At 35.4% G+C, this 15,325-nt stretch overlaps 1 protein-coding gene across 1 annotated transcript in view; it reads right to left on the bottom strand.

Annotated features, from left to right (window-relative positions):
* LOC141544622 (uncharacterized) overlaps positions 1-15,325 on the bottom strand; it is a 70,706-nt gene that overhangs the window by 20,085 nt on the left and 35,296 nt on the right. The window contains exons 7-8 of the mRNA XM_074271014.1: positions 6,629-6,662; positions 2,213-2,282 (exon numbers count right to left, since the gene is read on the bottom strand). Coding sequence (XP_074127115.1) covers positions 2,213-2,282; positions 6,629-6,662 — 104 coding nt within the window. The remainder of the gene's footprint in view (positions 1-2,212; positions 2,283-6,628; positions 6,663-15,325) is intronic.

The raw sequence follows: 15,325 nt of genomic DNA, 5'->3' as shown, positions 1-15,325 counted from the left end.
AGATGAAATTTGAAAATGAGAATTGGATAAAGGGAAGCCAGTGAAGCTATGAGAAACCAAGAAATAACAAAATAGATTATAAAGAATGAGAAAATAGAAGAAGGTAAAACATCCTATATGAAAACTGAAAGATGTGAAGAGCAGATCAAGAAAAGAAAATATAGGAATAAGCTCACTGTTATAACTTTTTGACAAAAAAATGGACCTTGACACAATAATGCACGAATACAGTCCTGGAGTGATAGGACATGAAGGGAAAAATAGAAATAGAAAAAATCCCCTGATCACCACCACAAAAGATTCTTTTTGGAAAATAAACAGGAATATTCTAGTCAAATAGTGAAATCCCCAGATCAAAAAGAAAATTTTGCAAAAAGCAAAAAAAAAAAAAATCAAAACATTGGAGCTGTTACAATTAGAATTGTGCAAGACTTATCAGCACCTACAATAGAAGACTACAGGTCTACAGGTCCTGGAATCAATCTATCCACAACAGGAAAAAAAATAAAAAGCTATTCCTATGGCCAAAAATATCACATCCAACAAAATTATCTATAATTTTGAATGATAAAAAATGAATATTAAATGAACTTGCAAATTTTCAGGACTTTCTTTCAACCAAACCTGAACTTAACAGAAAATTTAACATATAAGGGACAATATTAAAGAGCAATTTTGAAGAATTCCGCATAGAGAAACTGTTTAAACATCAAAATATTGTTTGGTTTTCCCTGGAAATGTATACTATGCTTTTAAGATTTACATCAACAGTAAGGTAGCTCAAAGGAAAGACTGGTAGAGGTAAGATAAAAATAGTAATTATGTAATAGAAAGAAAGCATAGAAGAAGAATACAAGCAAGCATTAGAGAGAGGGAAGACTCAGTTCTGAAAACCTACTCACATCAGGAATGGGTTCAACACTACATATATAATATGAAAAGTAGAGCACTCTCCAAAAATCTATAAAGAAGTAAGGGTAGTGGGGTGGGCAGATGGGGAAGCAAAGGGTGAGGAAAGAAGACAAGGGAGGGATCCTGGAGTGGGGAGAGGTTAAGTAATAACAAGACAAGTTATAAAACAGAATTTAATTAGAATCAGTAGGGATAGGAAAGTCGTGTGTGTGTGTGTGTGTGTGTGTGTGTGTGTGTGTGTGTCTATATATGTCTACATAAATATATATTTTCTTAATGGTAGCTTTCTTGAGGGTGAGAGGGTAGATGAAAGGAAAGAGTATAGTAAATAAGTTATACGGCAGAGAAAACAATTTACAAAGAAGTAAAGAAAAAATGGATATTAATTTCTTCTAATAAATATATAATTTCTTTATCTGGTAATTTGTTGATGTATATTTTTAATTCTCCTTGAATTTTTGAAGGGCACATGACAATGTTATCTTTTGCTTTGTTTTATTTTGTTTTGTATTCCTTTTCTGTTTTTATTTTTTTTACTGTTTTTTTCAAATAAAATAAATTTTACAAATAAACAAAATGTCATAGAAAAACAAAAAAAAAATTTACAAATCGTGGGAAATTCTAATATACCACTAGGAGAACTATAATTGGTCCAGGTGTTTTAGAAAACAATATGTAAGAATCAAAATACTATTTTTTTATTCCATTGCTAAGAATTCATCCTAAAAAGAGCAAGGACAGGAAAAATAAGAACTATGTGTACAGAAATATTCATAGGTGCTCTATTTGTAATAAAAAATCAGGAGCAACCGGTGCAACCAACTTTTAGAGAAAATTAGTATTATTATGGAATGAATCACAGATATGGAGCAAGAAGAGACCTCTAGGAACATCATAATATTATTTATTTTAGAGTGTAAGTCATGGGATTTGAAGCCTGGTTCTCCACTCCAAATCTAAGACTCTTTTCAGTGCATAGTTAAATACAAAGGTAACAAGAAAATATGGAGACTGATAGAGAAATATTAGCAGAATGTAAATTGCATAAAAGTTGGTTTCAGTTAGTTATTCAGAAGAAAAAAAAACACAACAAAACTTAGAGGTGGGGAAACTTGAAAGTCTGATGCAGAAAAAAAGCTTCTTTGCTTTAAAATAATTTGGGTCCTTTTAACTCCATTTGGATCTTTGGTATTAAATAACTAAAGAGATTGTATAGTATGTTTACAATATCTTTTAACAAAACAAAGCACTGTCTAAACTGAAATATGAGTAGAAAAAAAAATCAATAAAGAAACTTTACCTCCATATCAAAACTGAATTCGTTATCTGTGATTAGCTGGAGAATTTTCCATTCTGGTATGTCAGAGTATCTTTCAAAAAGAAACCAAAAATTAGTTCTTTTATTTCCAGAAGTCAATCATGAACAAGAAAACTTTTTAGTTGTTGCAAGGTTCTTTGTTACCCAATGATATGTTACAAAGGATGATTGAATAGAAGATATAATCAACTATTCCTATTCCAAGATTCATTTTGGTAGAGAAGAAAATATTAGTTTAGAAGCTATCAGGGGCTCTTTCCTCCAGAATAATCTCACTTAATTTTTACACTTTTCTAAAGTTGATAAACAAACACAATGGGACATTATAAATTCCCAAATTATTAAAACCTTGGAAATCTATTTGTAATAGCATGTCACTGTTCTCTGTACCTTCCCTTCTAAATTGTGACAATTACCCTCAACAGGTTTCAGCTCTAGATATGAGTTGTATTTGTTGTTCAATCATTTCAGTAGTGTCTTATTCTTTGATCCCATTTGGCATTTGATTGGCATAGGTACTAAAGTGGTTTGCCATTTCTTTCCTCAATTCTTTCACAGATGGGGAAACTCAGGAAAACAGGATTAAGTGAGACTTGCCTGGAATCATAACCAAATAAGTATCTGATCTAGATTAGAACTCAGATGACCCTTCTTGATTCCAAACCCAGGACACAGTGCCCACTGCTTTGCCTAGTTGTCCTTTAGATATGTGAATATATCATGCGTTCCAGTCTCAGTAAGTCTTTATTGTAAAAGTAAATGTTTATCTTCCTTGCTAGAAAAAGTTTTTACAATCCCTGTGGTAATCTACTTTCAAGGAGTTTCAACTCCAGATTTTTCAATTCACTTGCGCTGGAGGGAGAGAGTGGTTGAGTTCAGAATTCAAGTTGGGGTACATTATTTGTCTTTGATTAATGTAGGGAAATTTCAGAGAGAAAATAATGCAGATGAGCAACTGTTATGGGAAAAATTTCTGGGGCACACTTGCTCAATATAACAAAGGGGGGACTTGAATCCAATTTATCTTTATTCCCTGTTCACTAGCACAAAACCATTCTCTTCTCAGCTCCTTAGGATGTGTTAGCACATCTTTCTTTCTCTTTCCTTCTTCCTTTCCTTCTTCCTTTCCTTTCCTTTCCTTTCCTTTTTCCTTTCCTTTTTCCTTTCTTTTTTCCTTTCCTTTTTCCTTTCCTTTTTCCTTTCCTTTTTCCTTTCCTTTTTCCTTTCCTTTTTCCTTTTTCCTTTCCTTTTTCCTTTCCTTTTTCCTTTCCTTTTTCCTTTCCTTTTTCCTTTCCTTTTTCCTTTCCTTTTTCCTTTCCTTTTTCCTTTCCTTTTTCCTTTCCTTTTTCCTTTCCTTTTTCCTTTCCTTTTTCCTTTCCTTTTTCCTTTCCTTTTTCCTTTCCTTTTTCCTTTCCTTTTTCCTTTCCTTTTTCCTTTCCTTTTTCCTTTCCTTTTTCCTTTCCTTTTTCCTTTCCTTTTTCCTTTCCTTTTTCCTTTCCCTTTTCCTTTCCTTTTTCCTTTCCTTTTTCCTTTCCTTTTTCCTTTCCTTTTTCCTTTCCTTTTTCCTTTCCTTTTTCCTTTCCTTTTTCCTTTCACTTTTTCCTTTCCTTTTTCCTTTCCTTTTCCTTTCCTTTTCCTTTCCTTTCCTTTCCTTTCCTTTCCTTTCCTTTCCTTTCCTTTCCTTTCCTTTCCTTTCCTTTCCTTTCCTTTCCTTTCCTTTCCTTTCCTTTCCTTTCCTTTCTTTCCTTTCCTTTCCTTTCCTTTCCTTTCCTTTCCTTTCCTTTCCTTTCCTTTCCTTTCCTTTCCTTTCCTTTCCTTTCCTTTCCTTTCCTTTCTTCCTTTCCTTTCCTTTCCTTTCCTTTCCTTTCCTTTCCTTTCCTTTCCTTTCCTTTCCTTTCCTTTCCTTTCCTCTTTCCTTCCTTTCCTTTCCTTTCCTTTCCTTTCCTTTCCTTTCCTTTCCTTTCCTTTCCTTTCCTTTCCTTTCCTTTCCTTTCCTTTCCTTTCCTTTCCTTTCCTTTCCTTTCCTTTCCTTTCCTTTCCTTTCCTTTCCTTTCCTTTCCTTTCCTTTCCTTTCTTTCCTTTCCTTCCTTCCTTCCTTCCTTCCTTCCTTCCTTCCTTCCTTCCTTCATTCCTTTTGCTCTGATACTTTGATACACATGAGCAATCTCCCTTCCTTTCTTCTTAAACTTGAGAACTGACTGCTTATTTGGTCCTGTTTTTTAACATTCTTCTTCCCTTTCTCATTTTTCAGTTGTATTTCATCTCCTTTTCCTCCTCTTTATAGCCTTCACCTTGTCTTCTTTCTTATGTCTTTTCCATCTCCTCAAATCCTCTTTGGGCTCACTTTCTTTTCTTCCTTTAGTTGGAATCTATCATCTTCAACTCAGCTTCTCAATTTTCACTTCAACTAACTCTACTTTTTACTTAAACTTCTCAAGGCCTCCTGAATTTTTTTATTAACTTCCAAATTTTTATTTTTCTTTCCAGATTCTTAGGGCTTCAAAATCATGTTCCTATTTGCTTCCCCTTAAATTCACATCTAAAAGAGGAATAATATAATACCATTAACAGGAATAATGTAAATGCTGCAACATGTCCATCAACCATAATCCCATAGAAAAAGAGATCAATTTCCTGGGACTATCTTGTTAGCATATCTAAAAGACTGACTCAATTATCTCTTTAGGTATCCTGCAACAACTCCCATAGATACAATGTACATGAGAGTTTGTTCTTACCTAGGCCCCCCCCCTTGTTCCCTTCCTAACTCTGTTCTAATGGGCTCTTTTCTCTACATCAAGGACTTACTTCCCTCTGACTTTAAAAAGCCATGTCACTTGAAACATCTTGCTTAATCATATTTGATTTAGCCCCTAAGCTATTTCACATTAATCAATGCCATCCTATGGGGCTGTGAAAATATCTCCGTTGAATTTGTCATATTAGGAACTGCTCTGGGTGCTTTATAGTTCTAATACTTCATTTTTTAAATAAATATAGGAAGAAAGGTTCCAAATGTTCAGCTTCTTGGGATCAGGGGACTCTTCCCACCAATCTCCCGAGACAATCACTCCCAACTTTGCCTCTTTTCTCTTCACCTTCCTCCTTATTTAAGAGAAAAAAATTATCATTTCTTGGAATACTTCATTCTACTTGATCATCTAGAAAGTGGAAAGGCGTTTTTCCAGAATTTTCACCTTCTTTTATATTAAGAGTAACTCTTAACACTGACAGCAACAAAGAGCACAGAATCTGTAGGACACTGCAAAATAACATTCTGTGCTGTGGGAAAATGAGCTCACTAAAAGTGAGATACTTAGCAATCTCTGTTTTAGTCATTCCTGTTAATGACCTTTACAACTAATCCTTTGCCATATCTGTTTGCCTTTGTAGGAGCTCCAGAGAAGTGCGTTTTCAAAAGGTTTACTACTTCTCAAGATACAATGCCAACTTGCCCACATCTCTCTAATTGGAAAGAAGAATATTCCTGCCAAAGTCTCAAAGTAAAAATTAGCTCTCTACCATAGTTGTCTACAAGAGTTCCAAGCAGAAACTACTCACCAGACGCTTCCCTCTTCTCTACCATTGCTTCTCTCCTTGCTGAGAAATCTCCAATACCATCTCTTGTCTTAATTTAGGATCCTGGTCCCAGTGACTAAACCCCAGCCCCTGTTGATAACTCCTTGATCTGAGCACTTAGGTAAAACTTCTGCAAGTAGAAGATGATACATATTTGCATTGCAGATGTGATTTAAAAGCCCCCTTCCAGGTGGCTAACATGTGGTGTGGCCATATGGAACATAGCTGGTTCATTCTTCATTCATCAAATACTATTTCTTAATAGTTCTAAGAGGGTTTTGTGGATAGGAAGTAGGAAGGGGGTAAAAATACAGTGGATTCAACTTCTTCCTTTGTCACATAATGATTTCATGAACCCAAACTAGTCACTTAATCCTTCAGCTTCCTCAGTCAACTATCTATACACAAAACAGTTAATAATCTGATAAATAAGCTTGAATAAACACATGCACACACATACACATAGTGTACATATATGTGTGTGTATATATACACACACATATGCAATATATGCATAAACATATATACACACATAATAATGTACATATATATATATATATATATATATATATATATATATATATATATATATGTGCAAATGCACATGTACCTAGTAGGTGTCCAGTAAACCTAATTTGTTGAAAGTTAATTAAGCAAAAACATGAATTAATATGATAGTATAAAAATTCTATAGCATAGTATAGCATAGTATACTATAGTAGTATAAAAATTTTGGATTCATGACAGTCTGCTTTGTCTGAATTGAAAAACCCATTGAAGACTGGACCAAGAAGATTAATCAAAAGCTACAAAGCCTACCTGCTTGTAGAATCTTCTGAAGAACTTTCTTCTGCTATTGTAGAAAAAAGTAAAATACAATTAAAACTTAATATATAAAAATTAATATAAAAGGCATAATTTTAAAGCTATTCTACAATGTATTTTTGAGCAACGCCAATATGATTCAAAGGGAATTGTGATATAGATAAATGTCTTTAAGTTGAATGAGGTGGGTAGAAAGAGGTGGTCTTAAAATATGAGTTATCTGTGAGTGATCTGGTTACATTAATTGCTTCGCACTTTCAGAGCACCATATCTCTAAGCAAATACCATAAATAAAAAGAACAATCTGCTCTAACATGAATAATTTGGGCTTTTTTATGTAAGTAGATTGCAAAGACGATATTGAGAAAGATCGACTTTCTTACCACAGTCCTCACAGATAAAATGTTTGGAAATATAGTACTGCCACATTCAGCATGACATGGCAGAATATTCCCTTTTATAAATCAGAGAAATCCACAGACATTCAGTTTAGCATAACATAACATATTTCTATCTCTTCTCCATGGGCAAGAGATCCAAAACAATGTAACCTGTCTAAAGCTCTATAATCCCTTGAAGAAAGGGGTTAATAAGTAGAAAACCAATGTATTTTTTCTATTCAAGTCTTCTTGGGAAGGGAAACTAAAAATAAAAACAAAAGTAATGATTTACAATGCACATCTATTATTTCTTCTGATCTTTGACTGCAAAATATAGTTTAAAAATATTTTACTGGGCAATAAAATAAGAAATTCTTTTTTTTTTTTACTACGAACCATGACATGAGTCTAAGGGAAAGAACTAAGAGATAACTATTTCTCCATTTCACTAGGTATATTATTTTGTTATTTAATTCATAAATCATTCTCCAAAATTGACTTTCTCCAAAACATTGAAAATGATGCTGCCAGATTGCTTTTGAACTAATTATGTCCAAAGGAATATGAGATTTCATTTGTATGGAAATCACAGTGATAAAAATTACCTTCACTGATAAACAGGGAATTTCTCTGCAAATGATATTCTTTTAATTTAATAGTTTTTATTTACCAGATATATGCATGGGGAATTTCACAACATTGACAATTGCGAAACCGTTTTTTTCTAATTTTTCCCCTCGTTCCCCCCCACCCCAAAGATGGCAGGTTGGTCAATACATGTTCGATATCTTAAAGTAGAAATTTATACATATACACGACACACACACACACACACACACACACACACACACACGACCAAAAGTTTGTTTTGCAGTCCAAAAAGAATCGGACTTTGAAACAGTGTACAATTAGCCTGTGAAGGAAATATAAAATGCAGGCGGACAAAATTAGAGGGATTGGGAATTCTATGTAGTGGTTCTTATGCTGGGTGTAGCTGGTTCAGTTCATTATTGCTCTATTGGAAGTGATTTGGTTCATCTTATTGTTGAAAATGGCCATATCCATCAGAATTGATCATCATATAGTATTGTTGTGCAAGTATACAACGATCTTCTGGTCCTACTCATTTCACTCAGCATCAGGTCATGTAAATCTCTCCAGGCTTTTCTGAAATCATCCTGCTAGTCATTTCTTACACAGCAATCATATTCCATAATATTCATATACCACAATTTATTCAGCCCTTTCTCTAATCAATGGGCATCCGCATCCCCTTTCCCTTCTTTAAGATCTCTTTGGGATATAAGACCAGAAGTAAAACTGCTGGGTGAAAGGGGATGCACAGTTTGATAACTTTTTGAGCATAGTTGAAAATTGCTCTCCAGAATGGCTGGATGCATTCACAATTCCAGCAACAATGTGTCAGTGTCCCTGTTTTCCCACATCCCCTTCAACATTCTGCATTATCTTTCCCTGTCATTCTAGCCAATTAGAGATGTGTAGTGGTATCTCAGAGTTGTTTTAATTTTGCATTTCCTCTGATTAATAATGACATGGAGCATCTTTTCATATAGCTAGAAATAGTTTCAATTTCTTCTTCTGAGAATTGTCTGTTCATATCCTTTGACCATTTATCAATAGGAGAATGGCTTGATTTCTTATAAATTAGAGTCAATTCTCTTTATATTTTGGAAATGAAGCCTTTATTGCAAATGATATTCTTAGTGAATTATTAAGTTGAGGCGCTGTGAGGTTAAGCAACTTGTGTAGAGTCAACCAGCTAGGATGTATCAGAAGTGAGTTTTAAACCTATGTCTTCTGACAGTAAAGGACAGCTCTTTAGCCAGTTTACCCAACTGGTTAGGACCTGCAAAAATGTTCACTGTGTCTCCTCAGACTGAGAATTTAGAGTTCCCGCTACTCTCTGATATATTTTAAGTGAAATTTCATTATATAACATAATACATATTGAGTTATCTAATAATGATTTATTTCCATTTAAACATAAGTAAGCTAAAAATGTCATTCTATACTGTGCAGCCAAAAATGGTATTTCTAGATACTTTCCTGAAGAGTGGAGGGCCTGAAGATATCAACTATGTTCATAAATATCAAAGTAGCTAATGCTTCTCCCTAGGCAGATATTTTAGTATGGTAGTTTTTTAAAACATAAAATCAAGGAGACAAAAAATGCACAAATCTTTGAGCTCTTCCTTCCTTTTGTCACATAAAGCCTCTGAATTGGTTTTCGAGTGACAGAATCCACATATATTTTCAGCAGAAGATACTTTGGAAGAACCTCAGGAAAAGTCGATCTGAAGAACAGGGGTAGGGTGGAGGTGGCCCAGCAAAGGTACAATACAGGGACTGAGGTCAGAGTGGATTCTGTCCCCTGGAGAAATTTACTGGGAATCTTTTAACTATAATACAAGCTATTCTGTCTTGGTTCAGAAACCACTGGATCAGCAAACAGACTTTTCCTGAAGTTCTTCCAAAATATCTTCTGCTGAAAGACTTTCAACTCAACTTCAGAAGACAAATAATGAGACCCCAAACCCCAGGAAAACAAATGGGTTTAGCCATGCTTACACAGCACTAGATGGAAGACAGCAACCCTGGCCCCAGGGAAGCATGAAACTACTGTTGCCTGTAGAGGAAATTTGAGATAGAGGAAATTTGGGACAATTTCCCTATTGTCCTAAGAGCAGACCAGAACATTTAAAAATGAAAAGCAAAAGAACTCTGACCATAGATAGATTCTATGGAGATAGGGAAGTGCAGACCTCAAACCCTGATGACACTTGAGGCAAAAAGCCATCAGGTCAAGCCTCAAAATGTAAGATAACTTGGTCTGCAACTCTGAAGATTCTCTTAGTAAGAATTATAAATAGATCTTAAAAGAGTTAAAAGGAAAGTGGAGAAAGGAAATGAGAGCTTTAGAAAAAGAACCAGAGATCTTGTTTTAAAAAAAATACTACTTCCCGGGGGGGGGGGGGGCAGAGCCAAGATGGTGGAGAGGATAGATGCTTCATTCTGAACTCCCTTCTACCCTCACTTACTATATACCTAATTCAGCCTCAGAAATCATGCTTGACTGGTAGGATTCCCAAATATTGGGAGTACAACACTTTGCCAGCCAAAGATTACTTGGAACTTCGCCAGATAAAGTCTGTCTTGATCGGGTAGGAGGAGTCCAGAGCAGCCAGGGAGTCAGAACACGGAGGCTTGCCCATGCTGAGTGGACCCGGAGCACAGTGTGATCCCTGTGGGTGGAGAATTTGCAGGGAGGACTCTACCACACGTTGTCTGCTCTGCTTTAATTGAAAAGCAGTAGATCAACAGAGAAGTTACACAAACACCAAAGGTAGCATATACACCAAAACACCAGAGTTTAACAGGACCTGACCATACCCACCCAGCACCAGGAGTGACCCAGCACAACCCCAGTACAGCTGTTCAGCCATAGTCTACCAGAACAGAGACACTTCTGCTGCTCAACCGCTTGTCCCAAGGCAGCCACTAGTGGGGCTCTGCCCAGGGCACACTTCCTGCCCAGTGGGGTACTTCCAAAGAAAATCACACTACTGCATAGCAGGGTTCTGCCCAAGACACTCATAATTTCTGCACAGTGGGGGCTCTGCCCAGGGCAGTAAGACTTTGCAGCAGAATGTCCACTCTTCAAGCCTGTTTTTGCAGGACAGTTACTGTCTATCTGTCCCTGTTTTGCAGAGGAAGCTGAGAACCTCCTTCCCCTGAAGCCAGACACTAAGGGCTTTAAAAAAAATGAATAAAAAAGCCAAGCTAGCTTTAACTATAGATAGTTTCTATACAGAAATAGAGCAGATTTCTAACCCTAAGGAGACTAATAGAAGAAAATTTCCAGAAAAAAAAAAAACAAAAACAAAAACAAAGGGGGATATAACCTGATCCCCATCAGACAAGTTCAACTGGAAGAAATCAGAAAATATCCTAAAACAGAGCTAGAAGAAAAATGGATAAAAAAAAAGAGAAGCTCTGCAAAAGAGCATGAGAAATGCATATAACTCATTAAAAGAAAGATTTGATAAAGTGGAAAAAGAAAACAACTTCCTGAAATGTGAAATGGAAAAGGTAAGGGACTCCCAGGTAAACAGAATTTGTGAATTGGAAAAGGTAAAGAAGTCCCAGGAAAGTAAGATTTGTTCATTGGAAAAATGAAAATAACTCATTAAAAACAAAACAAAACAAAACAAAACAAAACAAACAAACAAACAAAAAAAAATGAGTGAAATGGAAAAAATTCCATAGAGCAAAACAAGTCATTTAAAAACTCAATTGGACATATAGAAAAAGAAGGGAAAAAAGTTAATGAAGCTAATAACTTATTAAAAATAAGAACTGATTTGATTAAAAATCAGAACTGATCAGAATTGAATGTAAACTGCTTGCATTATTATCTTTCTACCCAGGTTACTTATACCTTTGGAATCCAATTATTACCATGCGACAAGAAAATTGGATTTACACACATATATTATATCTAGGTTATGCTGTAGTACATTTAATATTCATGGAATTGCCTGTCATCTAGGGGAGGGAGTAGAGGCAGGGAGGGAGGGAGGGGAAAATTTGGAAAAATGAATACAGGGATAATGTAAAAAAATATATATATTCATGCATATGTACTATGAAAAAATTATATTTATAAAATTAATTTAAAAACTCAGAATTGAAAAAACAGAAATGAATGATTATTTGAGACATCAAGAATCAGTGAAGAAAAAACAAAAAAATGAAAAAAATAGAAAAAAATGTTAAATATCTACGTGGAAAAATAAGAGACCTGGAAAATAGATCTAGGACACATAATCTAAGGATAATTGGAATCTCTGAAAAGCATGATGAGCAAAAAGAGCCTAGACAATATTTTTCAGAAAATCCTCCAAGAGAACTGCCTCACATGTAAGAGAATCAGAAGGTAAAATAGGCATTGAACCCCCAAATAAAAACGTCAAGTAATAACGTGGCTAAATTTCAGAACTGTCAGACTTAGGAAAAAATGTTACAAGCAGCCAGAAAAAAAAACAAAAAAAAAAAAAAACAATACCAAGGAACGACAATATAGGATAACTCAGAATCTAGCAGCTTCCACATTAAAGGATCAAAGGGCCTGGAATCTCAGCTTCTGAAAGTCAAAAAGACTTGGAATGCAGCCAAGAATAAACTACCCAGCTAAGCTGCACATTTTCTTCCAGGGAAGAAGATAGACATTCAATGAAACAAGTGAATTCCATTTATTCCTAATGAAAAAATAAATAAATAAATAGAGCTAAACAAAAAATTTAACCTCCCAATAGGAGAACCATAAAAGATAAAAAGAACTCTTGTTTTTTGTTATAGGCATACATAAAGAGCATTTGTATAATTTGGTTTTACTGTTATAATATTTAAAAAATTGGAAAATAAAAGTGGAAAGGGGATTTTATCAGAAAAGGGAAAAGGGGAGATAAAAAGAGGGAAATTACATCACACAAAGAGGCAAAGGAAACCTATTATATCTGAGGGAATTAAGGGAGAGGGAGGTACATCGTACTCTCATCAGATTTGGCTCAAAGAGAAAATATTAGACATATTTGGTTTACAGAGAAACTTCTCTCACCCCATTGAAATGTGGGAGATGAAAAGGGAGAAGGAAAGGAGTAAATTAAATAGAAGGGAATACAGAAAAAAAAAAATAAGACAAAGTTAAAGGAAAGGAGGAGGGACTGAAAGGGGATGGGAGGGATTCTAAAAAGGGAGAGCGGCATGAGGCAAGTGGTGCCCTAAGTTTAATACTGGGGACATGGGTAAAGAGGGAAAGGAAAAGGAAAGTATAATCTGGGGATAATAAGATGGCAGAAAATACAGAATTAGTACTTTTAACTGTAAATGTGAATGTGATGAATTCTCCCATAAAGTGGAGTCTGATGCACACTGCATCAAAAGCCAGAATCCTACAATATATGGTTTGCAGGAAACACATTTAAAGCAGGGTAATACATACAGAGTCAAGGTAAAAGGCTGTAGGAGAATCTATTCATTATGCTTCAGGTGAATTCAGAATAGCAGGGCTAGCCATTTTCAGATCAAGAAAAGCAAAATATTATCTAATTAAAAGAAATAAGGAAGGAAAGTACATCTTGCAAAAGAGTAGCATAGACAATGAAGCAGTATCAATACTAAACATATATGCACCAAGTAGTGAATATATATTGTGCATATATGGTGCACCAAGATCTCCTAAAGGAGAAGTTGAAAGAGTTGGAAGAAAAAATACACAGCAAACTATAATAGTTGGAGAACTCAACCTTGCACTTTCAGAATTAGATAAATCAAACCACAAAACAAATAAGAAAGAAGTTAAAGAGGTAAATATTGGTAATATTGGAAAAGTTAGATATGACAGATCTTTTGAGAAAACTGAATAGAGACAGGAAGGAGTATACTTTCTTCTCAGCAGTTCATGGAACTTCTACAAAAATTGACCATATATTGGGACATAAAGACCTCAAAATTAAATGCAGAAAGTTAGAAATAGTAAATTCATTCTTTTTAGATCACAATGAAAAAACTACATTCAACAAAAAGCTAGGGCTAAACAAAAAAGTAATTGGAAACTAAATAATCTCATCCTAAGGAATGAATGGGTCAAATCATAGACACAATAATTTCACTCAAGAGAATGACGACAATGAGACAACATACCAAAATTTGTGGGATGCAGCCACAGTGGTAATAAGGGAAAATTTTATATCTCTAGAGGCTTACTTGAATAAAATAGAGAAAGAAGATCAATGAATTGGGTTTACTACTTAAAAAGTTAGAAAAAGAGCAAATTAACCCTCCCATCAAATATTAACTTGGAATACTAAAATGAAAATGAAAATAAAATTGAATATAAAAAAACTTTTAAATTAATAAATAAAACTTGAGAGTTTGTTTTATGAAAAAAAAACGATAAAATTGATAAACCTTTGGTAAATTTGATTAGAAAAAGGAAAGAAAGTGGGGCAGAGCCAAGATGGCACAGAAGATACACATGCATTTCTAAGCTCCCTTTTACCATCAATACCAACTAGTGAAATCAGCTTCAAAAATAATGCTGGACTGATAAAAACCACAAGGATTAGAAGCCCAACTTACCAGAAAAAGAGAATCTGGAATTTTAACAGAAAAGGTCGGTTCTAAGAGGAGGAAAAAAAGCACCGGCACAGACAGGGTTGGACTAAGGGCTAGCACATTGAGTCAAATGGGCTGGGGAGAACTCTGGGATCAGAGAAGCCACTGAGATAGAGGAATCTGGCATAGGCTGATAGCTCCACTCTGCTTGTAAAATGGCACATAAGAAGAGAAATCAAAGCCACTTTAAAGTAAAAATCCAGAAAATATAATCACCCCAAACCAGAAGTTACAGAACACTAATCTCATTATGGTGTGCAGCCCCCTTCTGCTGTCCGGGGCTTTTCCTTAGGGCAGTTAAGAATGTGAACAGCAGGGGACACAGCCTGGGGCAGCCTGTAATCCTCATAGTGTGGGGCTCAGCCTGAGGTAGTGGAATTCTCACAGTAGTGAAACTTCAGCAGCAGTGGAACTCCCACAGCAGCAGAACCCCTGCAACAGCAAGTGTGCTTTCTGAGCAGAGATGTCCAGTTTAAGAGCAGGGGCTTTTTGTGTCAGCTGGTAATATTTACGGCCCTATGGGAGGCTTTGCCTGGGGTTTGTGACGCTTTTACTGTTCAGCCTCTAGTCTCAGGGCAGTTGCTAGGTGACATAGTGTGGGTCCTTCAATGGGCACTCCTTGCTGCAGCCCTGCTAACCACCTCTGAGTCATTTCTGTTGGGAGGAAGAGAACTCTCTCCCAGAGTTCTCTCTTAGCCCAGTCAAAGGATTGCTGCATCCTATCAACTGTCTGGGAGAAAGCTGGTAAATTTCATACAAAAGAGCAGACCCCCACAGAGTTTTAAGAATGAGTAAGAAACTGAAGAGAATGATTGACACATTTTATACTGAGAAAGAGCTGGTATCCAACCCCAAGGAAGCTAACAGCAAACACTCTCCAGATAACAGCCTAAAAGGGAATGATACATGCCCGTCAACACATAATCCTCTCCTAGAAGAGACTGTTCAAAAGTTAAGAGATTTTGAAGAAAAATGGGGAAAGGAAAGAGAAGCTATGATAGAGAATAACAACGTCCTGAAATTTGAGTTGGAAAAAAATACAGAATTCACAGGAGGTGCAGGGAAACAAAATTTTGTGAATTAGAAAAGATTAACAAAAAACAGGAAAGTAAGA

The sequence above is a fragment of the Sminthopsis crassicaudata genome, chromosome 5, assembly GCF_048593235.1.
Source record: "Sminthopsis crassicaudata isolate SCR6 chromosome 5, ASM4859323v1, whole genome shotgun sequence".
Classification (NCBI taxonomy): domain Eukaryota; kingdom Metazoa; phylum Chordata; class Mammalia; order Dasyuromorphia; family Dasyuridae; genus Sminthopsis; species Sminthopsis crassicaudata.
Note: the sequence above shows the minus strand (reverse complement) of the source record. Positions and strands in the feature narration are given on the sequence as shown.